Source organism: Amphiprion ocellaris, chromosome 23, assembly GCF_022539595.1.
Source record: "Amphiprion ocellaris isolate individual 3 ecotype Okinawa chromosome 23, ASM2253959v1, whole genome shotgun sequence".
In the NCBI taxonomy this organism is placed as follows: Eukaryota; Metazoa; Chordata; class Actinopteri; family Pomacentridae; genus Amphiprion; species Amphiprion ocellaris.
Window position 1 is genome coordinate 23,801,969 of NC_072788.1, and position 23,041 is coordinate 23,825,009.

At 38.6% G+C, this 23,041-nt stretch overlaps 1 protein-coding gene across 4 annotated transcripts; it reads left to right on the forward strand.

Moving 5' to 3' along the window:
- Positions 1-373: 373 nt before the first annotated feature.
- tox4b (TOX high mobility group box family member 4 b) lies at positions 374-21,604 on the forward strand. Of its 4 annotated transcripts, none has more exons than XM_023263818.3 (10): positions 374-494; positions 7,836-7,904; positions 8,813-8,863; positions 10,453-10,740; positions 11,489-11,743; positions 11,943-12,263; positions 13,488-13,568; positions 15,884-16,519; positions 17,298-17,452; positions 20,637-21,604. In XM_023263818.3, exons 1-10 carry the CDS (start codon positions 489-491, stop codon positions 20,692-20,694), a joined length of 1,920 nt encoding a protein of 639 aa, XP_023119586.2. In that variant the 5' UTR covers positions 374-488; the 3' UTR covers positions 20,695-21,604. The 4 variants fall into 4 exon arrangements, with proteins under 4 accessions (XP_023119586.2, XP_023119587.2, XP_023119584.2 ...); XM_023263816.3 differs by lacking the exon at positions 374-494 and adding an exon at positions 3,001-4,025; XM_023263819.3 differs by lacking the exon at positions 8,813-8,863.
- The last annotated feature ends 1,437 nt before the right edge of the window (positions 21,605-23,041 follow it).

The window sequence follows — 23,041 nt, forward strand, 5'->3', positions numbered from 1 at the left end:
CCGTCTCTAAAAGCTTTTTTTTCTGGTTGAGGATTGCCTTTATGTCACTTGTGATCCAGGGTTTGTTATTGGGGAAACAGCGAACAGTTAATAATTAATAATTATTATTATATCAGATTGCTGTAATGTATTATTGTCTAATAATAATAAAAATATACACATTATTATTGCTATTGTTATTATTTTTATTTATTTATTTAGTTGCTTGCATATCCTAGCTAGCATAATATAGCCTCTTCAACAACATAAAGTCCAATGGGTTTTTTTTTACTGCAGCCTTCAGGATTTCCACAAACTGAGAAGATACACACAGTCTTTTATTTTGGAACGCTCACTTCCTTTTGCTGCGTGCTGGCGTCACTTCCGCCTGTACGTACAATCCGGAAGTCGGTGCCATGTTGTGATATTTGAGGAAATCAATTCTGGGCGAAGTTCAGTGGCTAAAAGTGGGATAAAAACCAAACAGTAATCAGGTTTCGGGGGTGAGCATGGAGGTAAGAGTAGCTGGAACTAGCAACTTTAGTCATAACAAAACAATCGCCGCTGTTTACTTCAAAACACGATGTTTGGTCACAAACACGACGGAGGCCTGATGGTTGTTCTCCCTGAATTAAACCGCTTAGTTCAACTAAACTCCCCTCTAGAACCTTCACCGGCTTTAACCAGCCGCTCCTGTTCTTAGTTTAAACAGTTTAAAGCTACAAACCGGCTCCGAAGCAGCTCAAATATCTGCCCACAAGCTGCACGTTTAGTCGTTTAATGTGTGAAAAATGTCCCTAAACTGAACACTGAGCTGGAATATTTCAGTGGACCGAAGCACCGGAAGGAGCGGGAGTTGAAACTAAAACACGACACGAGACTAGTTTAACTAAAACCGGTTAAATGTCATTAACTAAACTCTTTGATGACTTAATGTCGAGTCTAATCAGGTGTCAGGTGTTAAAATGTTCGTTAGAGCGGATTAAAAATGAAATAAAGGGAACTGCTGTGTCGGCCGGATGTCACCCAGCAACAAGCCGCTTCCTGTCGTAGCCTTCAAAATAAAACCAGGAATCATTAAACCTGTGTAGAAACATTTAGTTCAGGATTAATTCTTAGATTTATATGACTTTATTAATCCCTGGAGGGAAACTAAGTTGTTACAGCGGCATGGATATTCAATAAAGGAGATTAAAAATAGAGAAATATAATATAGAAAAACTCAGTATTTTATTTCTATTTATTTTTTAAGATTATACAGAAATGTGCTAAATTATTTTAGGATAATGTCTAATTGGATTTTTTTTTTCTGGAAAAATATTGTGATGTAATTTGCAGCCTATTTTTTATAGCCCTGCTACAGCTGAATATACGACGTGGAAAAGATTTAAAACATGTAACAAGTACATTTTTAAAACCACCGAAACAAAAACGTAAATTAATAGGTCAGAGACATTGTGTGACATAAATCCTGAATAAAAAAAAAAATCTTTAAAATTGGGATTGAAGAGGGAATATTTGTCCAACCCCCCCCCAAAAAAAATTATTATTATTATTATTATTATTATTATTATTATTATTATTATTATTATTATTATTATTATTATTATTAAGTATAAAAATATTTCAGTAATATAATGATGTAATCTAATAATGAGAATTTGTAATAATTATTATTATATTTGTTGTTGTTATTGTTACTGCCTCCATCCACTTGGGGGTATTTGTGTGGGTCACTTTATGGCCACAGTTATGAGAATAGTTTTTTATTGTATGTATAATTGTGCTGCTTTTTAATGTTGTTTTTGGTAAAGATTTTTTAAAATCGTTTATTTTGAACATTTTCTAGCAAAAGCAACTTAATTTTTTTTCTTTTAACTAACAGTAAAAATATAAGTTAACTCTCCTAGCCAACAGGAACATTCAAGCAATGGAGAGTTTTTTGTTTGTTTTTTCTTGTTTTTTCGTCAAATTTGCAAAAGTTAACTGTCCTTTGAAGGTTCCCTTAAGATATCAGTTTGACGGTGTTGTGCTTCATGTTCAAGCTGTTTTGTGCAGACAGCTGCTTTTATTTGAATCGAGTCATAATGCTGAGATAGTTTTATATCTGTAGTCTTTTGTGAAACTTGTTTTCTCAATTTATAGAGTAATCTGGCCTTACATTTAATAATATATTACAGGTAATGTGTTTTTTCCAATGTTTAGCATAGGGTTGGTAACGTCATTTTTAGACTGTAATTAACATGATTTTGAAGAACTTATTCCTTTAAGTTATTATCTCCGAATCAGTCATTTCAGTCCCAATGTCGAGGCTGTACTCACAAGTTAAACTGCATTATGTGAGTTGAATCGGTTCTTTTAAGTTATTTCAGCAGACAAAAACAGCTGGATTGGTAATAGAATAGAATAGAATAGCATTTTCTCGCCATCGGACTGTTAAAAAATTAAAAATTCCAAACTATATGTATAAAATATCAATTCTGAGATGTTAAATGTGAAGTTTGACTAAAAGATACACTAGTTGGTGCACATTTGAATGAAATTTTGATGCATTTGCTCGCCATTGGACTGGTTAAAACAAACCAAAAAATTCTAAAATATATGTCTAAATTATCACAATATATACAGTGTAAAACTTTAAAGTAATATCTTTAAAAAAAAAAAAAGACCTGTATATCTGCAGTTTGAAAACAGCAGGTTATCAGGTGTTCAACAGTCTGATGGGTTGAGGAGTGAAACTATTAATAATTAAGCATCAAAAATTATTATTTTATTTATTATACTAATAATAATAATAATAATCTAACAATTATTATTATTATTATTATTATTATTATTATTATTATTATTATTATTATTATTATTATGAATAATAATAATAATAATATTAATAATAATAATAATAATAATAATAATAATAATAATAATAATAATAATAATAATAACAATAATAATAATATTAATCATAATAATATACATCACTGCTCTATACTACCTCATATTAATTCAACCCGTGCAATACAATCATACCAAGTGTGCAACACACTTTTTTACAGTGCAATACATTATTTTTCTTCTCAATTCTCATATACTTTTTAAGATATTTATCATTTGTGACATTTTTATTGTATATTTGTAAATAGAGACTGTTTGTACTACCTTTAGGATTTTTAAAGACTTTTATTTTGCACCGTGTTTGCACTGAAAAGGAGAAGCTCTCCAATCTCGTTGTACACTGTATAATGACAGTAAAGGACATTCTATTCTAATCTAATAATAAAAATCAGTGTCCAAATGATATCTGCTACCACTTTTTGGCACAACACCGGAAATGTGCTTTTATTCTGACAGCCTCGTCTCCGTGCTTGCGGTGTTATATCCGGGTAACTCGAAGCTCCGGACCATCGATCCGTGTCTCGGGGCTCAGCTGAGCGTCCTGTCCAGGGCCAGTACGGAGCCAGATCCGGGTTTCGGTGTTTTCCTTCGCTGTCAGACACCTTGAAACGATCGCGGCCGTTTTTTTCCCCCCGGAGCTCATCCGTTAACCGTCCGCATTCCGGTTGGGTTGGAACGGGACCGGAGGACACGCGGGGCCGGGAGAACCGCCGCCTTGCGTCAAAGCGGCTAAAGCTAACCCGCGTTAGTCCGGTCACCGGCCACGTTCCCCCGGTGGCTAACCGGCCAGCACACCGGTTATTCTTGGCTCGGTCGCTGCCGTATACATGCTCCGTGTCCGCCGTGGGAGCCTCACCGACGCCTGTGTCAGCGGCGGCGGCTACTGAGCTAGCTAACTGGGGCTCCGGTACCGGCGGAACCGAACCGCTCAGTTTCACAGCTTAAAAAAATAAAATTAAAAAAAAAAAAAAAAAAAAAAAACACCGCGAGGGGATTTCGGTTAATTGCGTAACACCGGAGCCGTATGAGGCCCAGCTGACGACATGGACCTGAATTTCTACTCGGATTTAACGGACGGAACCGGACAGCACGACGGGGACCCGGAGTTCCTGGACCCGCAGTCCTTTAACGGCTTCGACTCGGACAACAAGGTGACCGACCGGAGGGGAAACCGGCAGATTTTAGACCATTTATCAGAATGTCTCCGGTTTAAAACACGTCAGAATGAAATCCAGTCGGAACTGATCGATATTTAACAGAAACACCGATAATTATCGATAATTGGACATTAAATCAGTCATTTTTAGTGATTTTTTTTTTCTGGTGATTTTTTTCATCATAGGGCTAGAAAAAGCATCTGGTCATTTTTTCCACCAAAGATGTTGTTTTTTAATCATTTTAAACATAAAATCTGTCTTAACGAGATCATTTAGTTTTTATCTGGAATCATTAATCGGACAAAAAGTTAAATCTACAAAAAAAAAAAAAAAAAAAAAATAAATATATATATATATATATAATATATATATATATATATATATATATATATATATATATATATATATATATATATATATATTTAAATTTATTGATTTATTGTTAAGTTTTCTGAATTTAGATACAGAAACTGAGGCCTGTCTGTGTTTTATTCTCTCTAAATCTAAACTGAGACCTTAAATGTGAAGTTTGACTGAAAAATTATGAAGTTAGAAAATCTGAGTTTCATCTCAGTCCAACAAAAACACGAATAATTTGATGTTCATTAAAACGTCCCGTCAAAATCGATTGAAAATTTATTTTCCTGCATTCAAGGCATTTCTAGAAATGTGCACACAAATTATTATTTTTATTGTATTTCATGTTTAATTTCTTCATTTTGTGAGCAAAATGTAACAACTTGAGTTATAAATTTGGTTTTAAAAGCTGTTATCTTGTATGTCCCTGTAAAATAGTTCAATTTTCTCACATAATGTCATTTAAACTGTAAACTAAAGAGTAGAATAGGCTTGTTGTTGTTTTTTTAATGAAATAGTCAAGTTTCTGTTCACAACTTCTTTCTTAAAAAGGTAAAAATAATAAGTAGTATGGATTCTGGGATGTATTAACTGCAGGATCAGACATTTCCCTCAATTTATCTTCAGGTATACGTTGAAGTTACCAGGAAATGCTGAATAAATGTTAGCATAAGAAAAGAAGGGCTTAGTTTTAGGATTGAGAAGATTTACTGGAGTCACACCTTCAGTGTAAAAGCAAAACGTTTACACTGTGTGTACAAAAATCCCAGTAAATCTCAAGAGTACAGATAAAAATACCTGATAATTATCGTAAAAACCTATTGTGATGAGTGACTCGATATAATAATCACGTTTATTTGGTTGCACCAATGAAACTAAGACCTTTTCTCGTCCAAGTTTTTAGCCTCTAGTGTATGTTTTATATTTCTACCTAAAAGTCCAAAATATAAAAGTAAATGTGGGCGTCGTTGGTAAGATTTCAATAATTAAGTTATTTCTCATTGTTGATTGGTTGCTTGATTATGTTTGGTCTATAAAATGCCAGTAAATGTTGAAAAAAGTCTCCCAGGAAGATATTCAGTCATAGAGGAGGAAAGAAACTGGAAAATACTCAGATTTAAGAAGCTGCAGTCTGAGAATTTTCGCTTAAAAAAATAACAAAAAAAAACCAAGCCCAAATCAATTAACTGGTTGTTGTTGTGGAAGTCCAGCGATGTCGAGGCAGATCCAGACACACTGGAGACTCAGATGACTTAGGTTGAGAGTAATGTTTACTGATACCAGGAGAAGTGACACCGACAGCAGCAGGACATGCAAGCAATGCCAGCATCAGTTCTGAGGATTACCTCTGATCTTCAGGTTTAGATTAGAGACCAACATGGAGACAGCTCTTCTGCTCATGACGTAGGGGTTAGCACTTTTGCTTTGCAGCTGGGAGAACCGCGCTTTTCGCCCCCGCCTTCCTGGGATCTTTCTGCATGGAGTTTGCATGTTCTCCCTGTGCATGTGTGGGTTTTCTCTGGGTACTCCGGTTTCCTCTCCACAGTCCAAAACATGTTGAGGTTAATTGGTAACTCTAAATTCTCCATAGGTGTGAATGTAAGTGTGATCGTTTGTCTCTATATGTAGCCCTGTGATAGACTGTTACTGTTCAGGTGTCCCTTGTCTTCACCCTAAGTCAGCTGGGATAGACTCCAGTCCCCCATTACCCTAATGAGGATTAAGCAGTGTATAGATGATGGATGGATAGTCTACATAGTCACGTCAGAATAGACAATATCTAATCTCCTGCAGCATCTACCTGTCTAAAGGTCATTATGACCTCAGGAAAGCGAAAGAGTAATTTTTCATTTACAATTATAAAAATACTAGGTTATTCGATACTTTTTCTCCGCTAAGGAACACGACAGTTACCGTAATGTTCGGACTACTGAGCGCACCTGAGCCTCACCCACTAAATTTAAAAAGAAAAAAAGTTTTGTACATATATAGGCCACACCTGTCTATAAGCCGCAGGTGTCCACATTGTAACATGAGATTCTTAAATAAATTATTAAAAATTATTAAATAAATGCTTTTTTCCGAACAGTGCCTGTAACACGGCAGTAAAATGTACTGAGTCAGTTCACGCTGCCGACTCCACGTCTCACCATTGATTCGTTGATGCCAAGCTTACGTACAGCAGCTCTGTTTCCTTTTTGACAGCCAGATCGATTGCCTTCAACTTAAAAGCTGCATCATATCCATTTCTTCATGTGTTTTCCATGATGAGGGTGTGTGCATGAAGCACAAAATGACTGATCTAAAGAATTTAGTGTGAGTGCGTTTAATTCGAACAGTTTCATTGGTCCACTACGACCTGTTCGGTAATTTCATTGGTCTGATGTGACGAGGCTAAACGTATTGGCGGCATGACGCTGGTTAGCCTGTAAAAATCTATACATTAGCTGCGTCGCTGTATAAGCTGCAGAGTTCAAAGCGTGTGAAAAAAGTAACTTACATTCCGGAAATTACGGTATGTGACGGTCAGTGTAAGTTTGTCTGTCTGTTCACAACATTACTCAAAAACAGACTAACGGATGTGGATGAAATTTTCAGTGAAGTTCTGAAATGACATAGTCACCAACTGATTAGATTTTGGCAGAGATGTGGCTTATAGTCTGGATCCACAAATTTGTTAAAGGTTTCTGTATCATTGTGAGATAGCGGCATGTAACTATGACAACAAGTGAACACTATGGCGATCACATGACTGTGATCCTACTACAAATCCACCGCTGCGGACTTGTCAGGACTTATCCGTCAGAAATGATACAAGAAACAACTGATTAAATTGTGGGTGTGTTTCTGAGTCCCATCAAACCCGCCGCCCGCTACATATTTAGGTCATGCGATTTGGTATCTGTACATAATGTACACATGCATAACACACACCTGTGCTCAGAGTAAAAAGTCATTTTGTTTGTGGGTACATCTATATTAAATGGACACATTCTATGTTGTCGTGATTTCTAATCATCAATAACTAATAAACAAATGCTGCATTTCTGACAATGCCATATGGGGGAATGAACGGCCTTGGAGGAGTACTGTGCTTTCCAAGTGCTTTTCTTGTAGTAGATTATTTAATATTTTAATTAAGCCGCTTTGAAGAACCTTCAGTCACACATTCTGTAGTGTTTTTACAACTTCTGTGCTTTTACTGAGCTAAAACATCCGAACACTTCCTTCATCCATGGAGCAGCTGTTTCCGTCCATCTGATCCAACTAGAGTCAGATATTATCCTCCTGTTTCCTGGACACTGAATTTAGGTTGCTGGGTTTCTGCCTCCTTGTAGAAAAACTAACGTGTGTTTTTTATTCCAAACGGACGATGAAGACGTTTTTTTTTCTAACTTGTCCAAGACGTTTTTTTTTTTGTAACTTGTCCACTTTTTTGTGTTTCAGTTCCCTGGAGGCAGCGACAACTACCTGACGATCTCTGGGTCTGGTCATCCCTTCCTCTCCTCCTCAGAGGTACGACGTCTTTACGCCGTTATTAATCGTTGTATACAGGACCTCAGATTTCTAATATATGCACACTTTGCCATCCATCTCATGAGGCGATCAGATGTCGATTTATGTTCCTGAAAGATCAATATTTGGGCTACTTTTCCAAAAATCCTTAAAGATTTGTGCAATAACTGGACGAGTAAAGAATCTCTGCTGCTCAGTTAAAAGATATTTCACTACTAATTCAAAGAAATTGGTTGTAAAACAGACAAATTGAAGACAAATGAAGTGAAACATGAACTTTAATGGACATTTAGCTGTCGTTTAAGCCTCTCTTTTCCAGCCCTTTTGCCTCCAGGCCCCTTGACATGAAGCAATATCCGCTTGGAATCCTTTTATGAATGATTTAAGCAAGATTTTACCTTTAATTTTGATTTCTTTCAGTCATTTATAGAGGTTTTGAGGGGTAAAATTGCACAGTAATTCTTGAAAATCAGCTAAAAAAACCTCCTTGGAGTGTCTTTTTGGGGGTAATTAAATGCATTTGCAACTTGTGAGAATCTTTTCTCTGGCAGCAGGCTGAGTATTCTTTTATGCACACATTTAAGAGAGTCTTTGAAAACACCCTCAGCGCATTGATGAGTGTCGTTAAGCGACCCTTTGAGCGTTTCAAAGATGACTTTATCTTTCAGAGGTTGTGACTTGAAGCAAGACGGCAAATGATGTTCTTTAGCGCTGCAGCCGTGTTAATGTTTGATTTCTTTCCAGCTTTCATAAATTCTAAATGATGTGTGAGTCACGCAAAATATAGTCTTTCTGCTGTATGTATGGATTCTTTAATGCACATCAAAGCATTTTAGTTCCTCAGACATGAGCCATGATGTCTGTGATCTACTTCAACATGCACTTACTGACATACTCACATTTTTTAGCGTTCCACTAAACCCATTGACCTCTTCAACCTCGCTGGATCCGCTGGTGGAGTATGAACTATTTATAAATACTTTATTTATTTCACACACCTCCTGCTCCGATTCCTGTCTAATGATGCTGCAGTTTACTATCATCGAGCAGAATTTAAGAAGCTGCTCATCCAAGGTGTCGAGTGATGGGAAGACTCGACGGTTCAGTCGAGCTTCTGTCCAACTTTTCAGTTTTTCTTCGGCGTGGTTTTGCCTTCAGAACAGACAGAGTTATAAAGAGAGGAGCTGTAATTATGCAAAACCTATACAGAACAGTTTCATATGTAGCTTTAAATGTTGTCAAACTGCTGGTCTAAAGCTTCGGTGGTGGATTTGTGCTCATACTTCTCATTGCAATGCTCAGGTTTACTGTTCGGACTTCAGCTCAGTGCAGGTTTGACTGATTTGAAATGTGTTTTTGATGCAATAGCCAGTTTAGCTTGACAAACTACGTTGCCTCGCTGCATCTGGTATCACAATTGGCATCTGGTTCCGTTAACCTTCTATTTTCATGTTGAACTATTAGCATGCTAATAGAAAAGAGGCAGAGTTTCCAGTCGGTCCCATTCAACATCAGTGGAATCATGAATAGTCATAAAGTCATCATAAAACTGCGTGTTGTAGCAGCAACAAGTGATGTTAACAGACGCTAAACACACTCAGTGGCTGTGTTTATTAGGTTTGTTCCTGATTGTGTACCTGTTTAAGTGGCCACTGTATGTTACAAGATTATTCTTAAACCCAGTATAATATTTTTTTTTTTGGCGGGGGAGGGGACGAAACTGATATTTAGGGAGTAAAAAAGTCCCAAATTATTAATATATTGGCTGATATTCTTGATATATATGTACAGTTTAACTTCCCAGCAACATATTTCACAAACTAGTCAACAACTTTCTGTGAAGACCCTTCTCGACTCCGCACTGCTGTAGGCTCTGCTACATGTGCTGCAGTCAGTATAAACAGTGGAGCTGCAGTCACTCTGCTCAACCTCCCTAATCATCTTTTTCTGCATAATGTTCTGCAGAACAGCCCAATAGTTTCAATATTGATGCGTGTTGGGCGACACATACATCAATACCGCAATCTGAATACAACAGCAAACTGTAGATGTATATTAGATAATAAACAGACATTGTAAATAAATGTATAAATTATGTAGACCCCATTACACTTAGATGCAAATGCTGCTCTATTGCCAGTTGTCTTCATAGTAAAGACAGTATCTGATTGTCCAGCAGTTGGGCTCCAGACAGGTTTTTATTGGATCATCTAAGGTTGTGCACCACAGGTTACCATGGTGATCCACAAGGGTTAAAATGAACCAGCTCTGTGATACCAGAAAACCAGCCCAAACACCCAATTTTTGTGATCGTGGCTTCTGAAGACTGAAACGGGAAGAACTGAAGACACTTAAATAAGCCTTCTGAATAACTTTTGTCCAATATAGTGAAAGTTCTTTGTTTTTGAAAGCTGAATTACTCATCATTCTCTAACTCTTTTGTGGCTCTCTTTCCCTCCTCCTCCAATGGTCGTCGGCTTGTTTCCTTAATTTGTTCTGTCTGTCCTCTTCTATCCCCACTTTTACTTTCCATCTCTGCCTCCTTCAGACGTTCCACACACCCAGCCTCGGCGATGAAGAGTTCGAGATCCCTCCCATCTCTCTGGACCCAGACTCGGCCCTCACCGTGTCTGACGTGGTGTCCCATTTTGGGGAGCTGTCGGACACCGGCCCCTCCGACAGTGTGGTGGTACCTGGGAATGCCGTCGTGGAAGGGGATGATCCCTCCTTCGCCTCCACCTTCGTCAGCGCTCCATCGCAGGGGCTCGAACACTTGAGTCTGGGGGTCATGAACCAGTCGGCAGGAAGCGCTCTGTTGGGATCATCACTGGGGATGGTGAGTACGAGACACTCTGAAGGTATCTCAGCATTAATCACCAGTTTGACTCGCCGTCCTCTTGGGGCATTCCATTTCACCTCAGTGAAGGTGGTTGCTGGACCACCTCAGACTCTGTTGAAACTTTGTAGGAATGATCTTTGGCATCTCAAACTGACATCTGCTCATTTTTTTAAAGCTGAAAATCCAACATTTTCTTAATTTGTCACCCAATGGAAATCATTCACAAGTTGGAAACTGAACGAGATGCCACTTTCAGATGTCCATATCTCTTGAAGTTTTCGTCCTGGAGTCTTCACATTTTCAAATGATGTTCAGAAGTTGTCAAATTCTGGCAAACAAACCTCAGTTTTGTGCTCAAGACCTCTCAGATGCAGGATTTGTAAAAAAAATTGCAAATAAAATGGATTTTCCAAAAATTATGAAACATCTCTCGAAGACATAGGATCTATTTGATCAGTGTTATTGTGAGAATACTGTCTGAATGACTTTACCATTGCTTAGAAAGCTTTCATATATTAATAGAAATGGGAGTTATGGCCAATCAACATTGATATGGTAAAAAAAATTTCCAAACAGCTTGATGGACATCTTGAATCATGGGTAGATTGATGAAATTTGGGTTAGCAAGAGATGGAAGTAACATCTACTTGTGTTCCAAGTTTGAAAATCCTTCCATGTTATCTTCAAGCTGAAATATTTCGTCTATTTAACCAAATAATTCAACACTTTGATTCCTTCTTTTCAGGATCTCGGTCACCCCATTGGCTCTCAGTTCAGCAGCTCATCCCCGGTAACCATTGATGTCAGTGACATGGGCCAGAGCTTACTGGGGTCCAACCAGCTGACCACTATTGACCAATCAGAGCTCAGCGCTCAACTGGGACTCGGCCTGGGAGGTGGGAACATACTGCAGCGACCCCAGTCCCCCGAAAACCCTTTGTCAGCAACAGCGTCACCCACCAGCTCACTACAGGACGACGACATGGACGACTTTAGGAGGGTGAGTCACATTAGTCATATTAATGGGACCTACATCCTAAGATCAGGATTGGTATCAGCACATACCCAGTAATATCTTTACATCTGTTTTAACACGAAAACACTGTAAGAACAGACGTTTTTTGTCTGGGACGTACATCTCATTTCCTCAAGGTTCTGTGTTCCACATACTAAATATTAAATGTCCCCTGTCCAATCAGAGTGTCCTCGTTGAGTCTCCAGTCTCTCTGGCCGTCTCCCCCGGCGTCATCTCCCTGGACCCCTCCCTGTCCGAGGCTCCTCTGTCAGCCCCGACATCCAGCGCCTCCTCCGCGGTCGGACGGAAAGGAGGTGCAGGAGGAGGCAAGAAGGGCAAGAAGAAGAAAGACCCCAACGAGCCTCAGAAACCTGTGTCGGCCTACGCTTTGTTCTTCAGGGACACACAGGCGGCTATCAAGGGCCAGAATCCCAACGCTACATTTGGAGAAGTTTCGAAGATAGTGGCCTCGATGTGGGACAGTCTGGGGGAGGAACAGAAACAGGTACGACTCTGGACATTGTTGTAGAAAATTACGAATTTATTTTACTGTAATGAAAGTGGAAGTTTGTAATCACAGATACAATGCTTTTATAAGGGTCATTCCTTCTCAACTCAGTGAGCTTAGAGGAAGTCAGTTGCCGGACCATCTCAGAATCTCTTGAAAATTTGTAGGTATGATCTTTGGAATTGGAAACTGACATTTGTTAATGTTTTAGCTGAAATTCCAACATTTTCATGATTTGTCACCCAATGGAAATTTTCATTGGATCCCGTTGGAAATTGAACAGGATGTCACTTTCAGATGTCTTTATCTCTTGAAGTTTTTGTCCTGGAGTCTTCACATTTGCAGTACATGTTCAGAAGTATCTGGTGATTGGGGAGAATGCAGCAAATTCTGGCAAACAAGCCTCAATTTTGTGCTTGAGACCTCTCAGAGTCAGGGTCTATTCAAAAATCGCAAAAAAAATAGATTTTCCAAAAATGAGGAAGAATATATCTCTAAGACATAGGATCTCACAATGTTATTGTGAGAATAACTGTCTGAATGACTTTACTGATGCTTAGAAAGCTTTCAAGTACAAGTGGGAGTTACAGCCTATCAAAGTTGACACAGATAAAAAAAAATCCAAACAGCCAGACGGACGTCTTGAATCATGTGTAGGTTGATAAAATTTGGGAAAGTAAGAGATGGAAGTAACATCTACTTGTCTGCCAAATTTCAGTAACCTTCCGTGTTGTCTTCAAGCTGAAATATTTCATCTATTTAACCAATTAATTCAACTCACTGATTGAAGACAAGGCAACTGGAGGCCTTTCTTTATTAAAGAGGATTTGAACCTTTCACCATTGGGTTAAGAATAGTGAAAATGTCGAAACTTCTGAACATCTCTTGAAAACTTGAAGACTCCACGATGTAAACTTGAAGAGAATGTGGAAATCTGAAAGTGGCATCTCATTCAATTTCCAACTCGTGAGAGATTTTTTGAAAATTTCCATTGGGTGAAAAATGATGAAAATGTTGGAATTTCAGCTAAAAATAACAGGCAGACCTCAGTTTGAGATGCCAAAGATCATTCCTACAAAGTTTCAACAGATTCTTAGATGGTCCAGCAACCACCTTTGCAAAGTTGACAACTGAGTGAAGCAAAGCAAAGATTTGGGGCATTAAAGTACTGCACAAAAACATGTTTTCAGTAAGATACAGTTACTGCTTTCTTTTTTTCAGGTTTACAAGAGGAAAAATGAAGCGGCAAAGAAGGATTACTTGAAGGCCCTGGCAGAGTACCGGGACGGCCAGAGTTCTCAGGTGAGTAAAACTTGGCAGCTGTAGTCGATTGAAACAACGTCGGCTCGATAAAGCTGATTTTAGAAACTCACCCAAATATCCTTGCATCTTATACTGGTTGACCAAATAGTAGATTTCTGAATTTGGGGAATGATTAGAACCTGTATACACTGTGTAAATAAACTATGAACTCATGTTGCTAACTGGAACTGAAAAAACCCAATAGCGGGTTTGATGACATCTAAAACACACATGGTAACACTTTGGTTTATTTGCGTGGCAGATTGTGCTTGTGTTTGTTTTGGACTTAAAGTTACCAATCTGTGTTTGGAATTTTCCGTTTGTTGTGGCTACAGACTGTTTACATGAACATTAAAAGTATCCTTTGAGGGCGCGCCGGTCTTTCATCTAGTCTAACTTTCGATGCCAAAACACGTTTCATAGGGGTTCGCTAACTCAACCAACGCTGCTGTGGCTGTTCAGAGAAATCTTCTCCTAAAAGGCTGGCATGTGTTTAGCTTTGTTACTGGATTGTGATCGTACTTAATGTCTTATTGGGGAAAAACTTCCATCACTGGTGCAGCCTAGTCCTGTTTCTGGTTTTCAAATGGCACAGCAGGTAATTAAACACTGGTGGTCCACGTTGTAAAGTCTGGGATGCTTTCTGACACCACAGGAACCAGTAAAACTTTGTCTGGATGCCATTTACATGCAGCAAAGCATCACCATTAACCCTCTGAACCCCAAAACTGTGTTTGAAATGCACATTTTCTCTTTAGAAATTGGGTTTTATTGTAGCCTAAAATCATTGGATTGTCTAACTTTCTGATGTTCTTTTAACATATGATGAGCAATGCGTGGTTTTTGTCAGGAAAAATAACCCAAAATTAGTTTGAAATTGCAATTGAAGGCACTTTCAGTTTCATTCATTGCATCAAATCCTATAAAAGGCCAAAAAAATTAAGGAGAGACACTACAGGTGGTTATGATGTAACTGAGATCACTATAAAACCTCCTTCTAGTCATGGTTCAACTGTTGCCATTAAGGGCAGGACTTCATATTGCAGTGAAAAATTAACCATAGTGAAGAAAAATGTTTCAACAGCAGAAACTGGTCAGTGCTTAGATAGTAAATAACATTTATATTATGTATTTAGTATATTATAGTACAGTCCCCAACCACCGGGCCACACAGAAAGAATAAAAACTTTTATTTTTTATTTTATTTCCAGTGGAGTCTGCAGGGTGTTTTATTTTGAAAAATTAATACATTGTCTTCCTGTCACTTCCATCTTTTGTTAAATGAAGCCGTTGATCTGCCAAAATGAATAGAAAACAAACGTCTCTGGAGAGTTTCTTTGAAAAGGAGACTGAAACAGAAGAAAAAGTGAATACATGATTAGCAATGAAAAGTAATTAAATTCATTTAGAACACTTTTTTTCAATTCTTTATTTTGAAAGGTTTAGAAAATACACTTCAAGAATATTCAAACCGAACTTTTCACAAGTATTCAGCATGTAGACTCACATCATTAAAAAAATATTTTAGGACACTTTTTTGTAAAAGAAAAAAACCAAACATTGTTATTACTCTGCCTAGGAATGCGACTGAATTATGTTAACATTACTCAAAAACGGATTAACAGATTTGGATTAAATTTTCAGGGAAGGTCAAAAATGACACAAGGACCAAGTGATTAGATTTTAGCAGTGATGTGGCTTATAGTCTGGATCCACGGATTTGTTAAATATGTCTGCATCATTTCGAGATAGCAGCACAGCATCACTGTAACCATGACAACAAATGAATACTACGTCAGCTGCCTGCTGACGATCACATGATTGTGATCCTACTACAAATCCACCACTGAGGACTTACCAGGACTTGTCTGTCAGAAATGATACAAGGAACAAGTGATTAAATTGTGGAGGTGCTTCCGAGTCCCATCAATTCCCGCTGCCTGCTACATATTTAGGTCATGTGATTTGGTATCCGTAAATAATGTACACATGCATAACACACGCCTGTGCTCAGCGTAAGGTAATTTTGTTTGTGGGTGCATCTATATTAAATGGGCACATTCTATGTTGCAGTGATTTCTGATCATCAATAACTAATAAACTAATGCTGCCTTTCTGACAATGCCATACGGGGGAATGAACGGCTTTGGAGGAGGACTGCTCTCTGAGTGCTTTTCTAGCTTGTTATGTGATGACCGGTCTGTAGAAAATCGTCTTGCTTGGTACCGTTCTGTGATGCATAAACAGTTGGAGAGCGATGTTATATCAGATAATGTGTTAAAGCTCTCATCTTGTTCATTGTGTTTCCTCTTCAGGCTCCCATTGAGGTGATGGACACATCCCCATCGCCTCCTCCTCCACCTCCTGCCATCACCGCCTCACCAGCCGCCGCCCCCGCCGCTCGCCCCACCAGGTCCCAGCACTACAACCCTGAGGAGAACACCATCACCAATATCTGCACCTCCAACATCATCCTGGACCTGCCTCAGGTCACCACACGCTCCCGCACTGGCGCCATCAAGCCCCAGCCTCCACCCGCCGCCCCCAACCCCCCCACTGTCACCAAGATCATCATCAAGCAGACGCCGCTGCCCTCCGGCGGCGTGTCCGTCACGGCGACGCCCGCCTCCTCGCCACGTCAGCCGCCGCCCCTGCAGCAGATGCAGAGCACGCCGCCTCCGCCTCGGCTGCAGCAGATGGTCCACGCCCAGGCTCCGCCTCCTCTGCAGGCCAAGCCTCGAGGCGGAGGCGCCGCCGCCACCACCGCTCCTCCTCCGCTGCAGATTAAGGTCGTCCCGTCGTCGCGGCAGTCGGATTCCAGCGCGCCGATCATCGTGACGTCGGCCGGCGAAGGGACAACATCGTCGTCGTCCTCGGCTCTGAAGGTGGAGGTGGGACAGACGGCGGCCGTGGTGGCGGCCGGAGAGGAAGTAGCAGAAGGAGAGGACGGGGTGAGCAGTTTGATGTAGTTTGAACCATCAGGAAGCAGATCAGAAGCCAGTGTCCTCCGAAGCCCAGATAGACACAGAAGGTCGTGTCAGGAAGGACAGCCGATGTTAAACCTGTGAATCAAATATCAGCAGGAATGAAAGGAAAGGTGTAAAAGAGCCATGTTTCTGGTTTAGAGACAGGAGGCAGAGCTGGAGGTAGCAGAGAGTAAAATGTTGAGGTTCTCTTTGGGAGGATGGACAGGATCAGGAATGAAGACATCAGAGGGATGTTAGATGCTCTGGAGATGAAGTCACAGAGGCCAGACTGAGATGGTGAAAATATTGGTAGAAGAATGCTGAGTTCTGAACTGGAGGCCTAGAGGAGGTTTATGGATGTAAAAGTAAAGACAAGGAGGACATGAAGGATGCAGAGGACAGGGTTAGATGGAAGCAGATGATTCACTGTGGAGGGAAACGAAGAAGAATCAGGAAGCAAATCAACCACAGCTTTCCAAATATATAAAACTTAACATCAATATGTAGAACATGGAGGTTTGTTTTAGGTTGGTGTCTGAGGAGTTAAAACTTTCACACTATTACAGACTCTACACTCATATTTATACATCACAACAACACAAGAGTCACTTTATATTTAAATCTTTATACTACAGGTTGTAAATATTGTCTAGACCAGCACAGACACTTTGTTTTATTTATGCTGTTACTGTGTACAAGCTGGGTCAGGCACACAAAGCCTGTTATAATTAGACACCAACATGTCTCTGTACATGTCTCTCAGATGCAGGTGGAGGTGACCGTCGCTCCGGGTCCCAGTGTGACTCCGGCTTCAAACCCCAACATCTGTGTTCGTGCCGGCTGCACCAATCCGGCCGTGGAGAGCAAAGACTGGGACAAGGAGTACTGTAGCAACGAGTGTGTTGCCACACACTGCAGGTATTAAAGCAGCCGTCAGACTTCTGGTGTAGGCTGGAAATGTTTCTGCTGGTTCCTGAAAAGAGCTGCTTGTTTTAAAACCATCTCAATTTGATTCTACAGAATTTGTTTCTCGCTAACACGACTTCCATTTGCTGCCCGCATAAAAGTCAGAACTCTTGACACTTGCCTACAAAACTAGAATGAAAACAGCTCCATCCTACCTGAACTTTATCATTCATCAAACCACAACAGAGCAGGTCTGTCATCTTAGTTCAGGAGTCACGTACAGAACAATTTGATCAGTAAAATCAGACCTTAATAACCTAGAAATAACTGTGTTGTAGTGCAAAAAAAAAAGGAGTTATCTTTTTACAAAACATCATGGACAATCTGAAGTTTCTTCAGAAAAATTAATGAAATTTCAACATTATTATGCCTCAGTTTGTCATTTACACATTAAAACTTACAGATCACAGTTTATCTGAAACTGAGCAATCTAGTATTTTACTTTACAATCAAAACAACTTGTCAAGTTCTAGAAATTATTTAAAATTTACATTCATTTCCACGTCTGTGCAGTAGCTGACTCCCTATTAAGGAAGAATGTTTATACATATAAATATATTGAAGTTGTGCAGTGGACATATTTAAAATAGCGGTTACTTTTATTGAAAAGTTACATTTAATGTCGTCTCTGTAATTTTCACACTTCAGAAAGTCGTCCCATGGGTTGTATGGTTGGAGAAACGCCCCGTGGGTTCGGGTCCGACCCACGACCATGTGCTGCAGGTCTTTCTCCTGCCCCTCGTTTCCTGTCTCTCTCTCCACTGTCAACTGTAATAAAGGCTCAAAAAGCCCAAAAAAATAACTTCCCATGGGCCGGATGTTTGACACCTCTGAGCTTCTCCTCTGAGTTACCAAACTCTGTTCCATCTTGCATCTCAGTCTTCACCTGAACACCTAATAAGCAAAAGAAAAAAATGTAAAAACTAAAATTCCTGTTACCTCCAGACTTCCTGAAAGCACCATGGTTCGATTATCACACTGGAACTTGTTCATCCAGCTTGTTTTCTCCTGACTAGATCCTTGCTGGCGTCTTATCCACTCTCAGATGGACGTTGCTTTGGAATGTAGAATTTTATTAGTATAATACACTGCCTGACTTAAAAATAAGTCGCACACGCTAATATTTCATTGGACCGCCTTTAGCTTCAAGAACGACACACATTCGCTGTGGCATCGTTTCGATAAGCTTCTGCTATTTCAGCATTTATTTCTGTCCAGAGTTGCATTAATTTTCTACCAAGATCTTATATTGATGATGAGAGTCAGACAAAGTCTTCTCCAGAACATCCCAAAGATTCTCAGTGGGGCTGAGGTCTGGACTCTGTGGAGGTCAATCCATCTCATGCTCCCTGATCCACTCATTCTCAATGTGAGTCCCATGAATCCTGGCATCATCATCTTGGAACATGTCCATGAACATCAGGGTAGAAAAACTCCATTGGTGAAAAGACCTGGTCATTCAGTATATTCAGGTAGTCAGCTGACCTCATTCTTTGGGAACATAATGTTGCTGAACCTGACCAACCCCAGATCATAACCATAACCTCCACAGGCTGGTAGGAACTAGCCATGATGAGTTCATCACTTCATCTGCTTCTCTTCTTACCCTGATGCCCCCATCACTCTGGAACAGGGTAAATCTGGACTCATCAGACCACATGACCTTCTTCCATTGCTCCGGAGTCAAATCTTTATGCTATTTAGCAAACTGAAGCCTCTTTTTTTTCTGATTAACCTCGCTGATCAGTGGTTTTCTTAGAGCTGCAGCGGTTTAGTCCCAATCCTTTGAGTTCCCTTCATGTGGAAATGTTCTTACTTTCACTATTAAACATAGCTGTGAGTTCTACTGTTGATTTCCTACCATCATCTAAGACAGGGGTGTCAAACATGTGGCTCCATGTGGATGAATTTGTAAAGTGTAAAAACTGCAATTTGTAAATTTGTAAAACTATAAATTTTAAATAATTTCTAGACCATGACAAGTTGTTTTAGCCATAAAGTGAAATACTAGATTGCTCAGTGTTCTTTTGTCATTTTGTGTCTCATTTTTGCCATATTTTGTCTTGTTTTTTGTCTGACTTTTGTCGTTTTGTTTCGTTTTTGTCATTTCGTTTCCTTTTTGTCTCGCTTGTTTTTTGTCATATTTTTGTCACTTTGTGTTGTGCTTTATTTGTTGTTTTGTGTGTCGTTTTGCTTCACGCTTTTGCCATTTTTCGCCTCGTTTGTGTCATTTGTGTAATTTTTGGTCTCATTTGTCTGTTTTTTTGTCATTTTTTGTCAAATTTTTTGTCTCATTTTTTGTCATTTTGTTTCTCGCTTTTGTTTTGTGTCTCATTTTTGTAATGTTTTGTCTTGTTTTTGTTGTTTTTTGTCTTTTTTTAAGTAAAATATATCATTCAGTCCCAGATACCTGTGACTAAATGTTTTGTGTCTTTGTAGATAAACTGTGATCTGGAAGTTGTAACGTGTAAATGATAAACTGAGGCATAATGTTGAAATTGAGCTTATTTTTCATAAGAAATTTCAGGTTGTTCACGATAATTTGTAAAAAGATAATTCCTTAAATGTGAAAATATTCAGAATGTACTTTTTTGCACTAAAACAGAGGAAATTATTTATAGGTTAATATTCTGATATATTAATATTCTAATATTCTGATTTTACTGGTCCGGTCCACTTGAGATCAAATTGGGCTGAATGTGGCCCCTGATCTAAGAGTTTCTTCCCACCACATTTGTTCCTCAAAGATGATGGTTCACCACTATTCTTCAGGTTTTAATAATACGTTGGATGGTTGTTAAACTGATTTTAGTAGTTTCAGAAATCTCCTTAGTTGTTTTTTTTGCTTGATGCAGGTCAATAATTTGACCCTTCTGAGACAGATGAACATGCTTTCTACGACCACAGGATCATATTCATCTCTGCAGTAATTATCCAATGGAGATAACTGGATAGTCAACTATTTGTTAGATAAATCCAGGTGGTGACTTTTTTTTTTTTTTTTTGGACAGGCAGTGTGTGATAATTTCATGATCTTTCTCCGATCCCGACTGTTAGATTACAAGTGCATCTACAAAACTTGATGTTCACGTTGGTAATTCGTCTTTTTGTTCGTGTTTTTTTGTTTCCTCCACAGAGACGTCTTCATGGCCTGGTGCGCCATCCGAGGACAGAAGTCCACCACGGTCACATAGGGAAGGACGGCAGAGACTAGAGGACAAAAACTAGACGTGAAAATCAAACGAACAGAGAGAACGACTCGGCTCGTGATGGTTTGTTTTATCGCGTCGCCTCGGGGACAAAGACAGGAAAGTATTTAACGTCGTGGTAATTTATTTTCCTGTGGTTCTCTCCCTGCACAAATGACTCTCCAGCAGAATAAAACGAAATCCTACAGACGGCTGAATAAAAACACTGAAGAAGAAACCTCCACACATTTCCTCTCGGTCATGGATCACGAATTTAACGTATGGAATTGTTTAAAAAAAACAAAAAAGATCATTTTATATGGACTCATGGTGTTTTTAATTGTTTTGAGAAGTTTCTTGCCGACGTGTTCAGTTTATTTTATTCATTTCAAAACCTTCAACTCCACACGTTCTTCCCTTTACTGTTACAGCGATTAATGTGAACCAAGTCTGAACGTTCTTCTGCGATCTGTGGCGACTCTGGAAAAGACCCAACGAAGCACAAACAGTCTTAAAGCGCAAGAAGCCATTTTGATGAATCCGCCATCACCTTCAAAAGCCACTTTAGTCGAAGAGAAACCCTCTAAATGGACGGTTTTTACGCTCCGAACAGGTGCTAAGATTCAGGAAAAACAAATGTTGTCGTCTGTTGTCCTTTGATGCTGAAGAGCTTCTGAACATGTGGTGCAGATTCTGCTTCGCGACGAAGACTTGTGGTGAAAATTTCAGTTTTTTGAGAATTTAAAAAAGATATATACTGGAATGAAACGAACACACCAGCTCTGATGAACACTACTTACTGTAAAGGGAAAGGGAATACAGTATAAAAGCTTTATTTTTTAACACAATGTCTGTTGAATCATGGCGGAAGGGATGGTTGCTTCCAAAAAGAAAAAAATAAAAGAACAAGACAGCGGTCAGTCTGGTTTATTGGAATGTTTTTAGCGATGAAATAAACATATTTTATGTTTTAAAATACTTTTGGTGATAGACATTTTGGCCTCTTAATTATAGCTGAACAGACTTTTGTGTTTAATTTCTTCATTTAAGAAGAAATATTCTTTTTTTTTTTGTTCTTTGGTTTAGGAGAACTGTGTTACATGGTTGAAGCCACTGAGTTTGACACCTGACTGTCAGAAAAAAATGTTTTTGGGATTAAAAAAAACAGAAGAATGACTTCCTTGTGCCGTTCAATAAATATAAGCTGACATCATGGTGTACTGAAGCCAAATGTGCAACTCTAGACTGCGACAAAATCATTGTTTCTCATCCACTGGTCAGTTTTGGCTTTTTTTTTTTCTTCTTTTTTTTTTTTAATTAGTGGAATGAAAATATCCACATTTAGGCATTTATTTTACTCCATGTTGTTTCTTTTTACCTGTGTAATGCAGTTTTATTACATATCTTTAAAGAAATCTTCACTTTAGTAACACTTTAACAGTAAACTTTCTTTTTTTATTCTGATAACATGAATTATAATACATTTTAATACTTAAAGTGTGCTAAAAATATAGTTTTCTTGGCTGTTGACAGTATTTATTACTTATAGATATGATTTAAAAGAAACGGTGTTGAGATGTTCTGAGATTTGCCAAAAAATAAGCAAAAGTCATGAATAATTTTAATTTTCCGTTTTTCTTGTGCAGCGATGCTCTGCTCCCAATGCTCCGGCCTCATTTTTCATAAAAACCTCTGGTCCTAAAAAGTAAAATAAACAAAATGAAATGAAAGTTAATGGAAAACACTGGAAGCTGTCATCATCCAGCGTTTCAAGATTCATGTTCTGGATTTAAATGTAACTGAGGAGATTTTGGGGATAAAATGCCTCATTTGCATTTTCAAACAACATTACAGAAAACTAGTGACACAAAACAATTAATGCCTCGTTGTAAGATGTCAGCTGGGGAACTTTTATAATTAGTTAAATCTCCTTAATTTTAAACAAAAATACGCCAGAAATAAGCTTTTGGATTATTAGAAAATGATCCGAGACAGGAACATGATAAATCTTCGATATAAATGTTTAAAAATCATCTTTTTACCTACCAATTTGCATTTAACTGTTAAAAAGTGTAATTTAATATTGTCTAGGATCCCAAATTTGAAGAAATTAATGTAAATCACTAAGAAATAAAAAAAAACATCTTTTTACCTGCAAATTTGCATTTATGATCTTAAAATTAACAATAAAAAAATGTAATTTACTATTTTCTAGGATCCCACATTTCAAGAAAATACTATAGATGATTAAAATATTTTTTTAATCATCTTTGTACCTGCAAATTTGCATGTAATGGTAAAAAAAAATACTATTTACTAAGATTTCAATTTTAAAGAAATGAATTTAGATGAT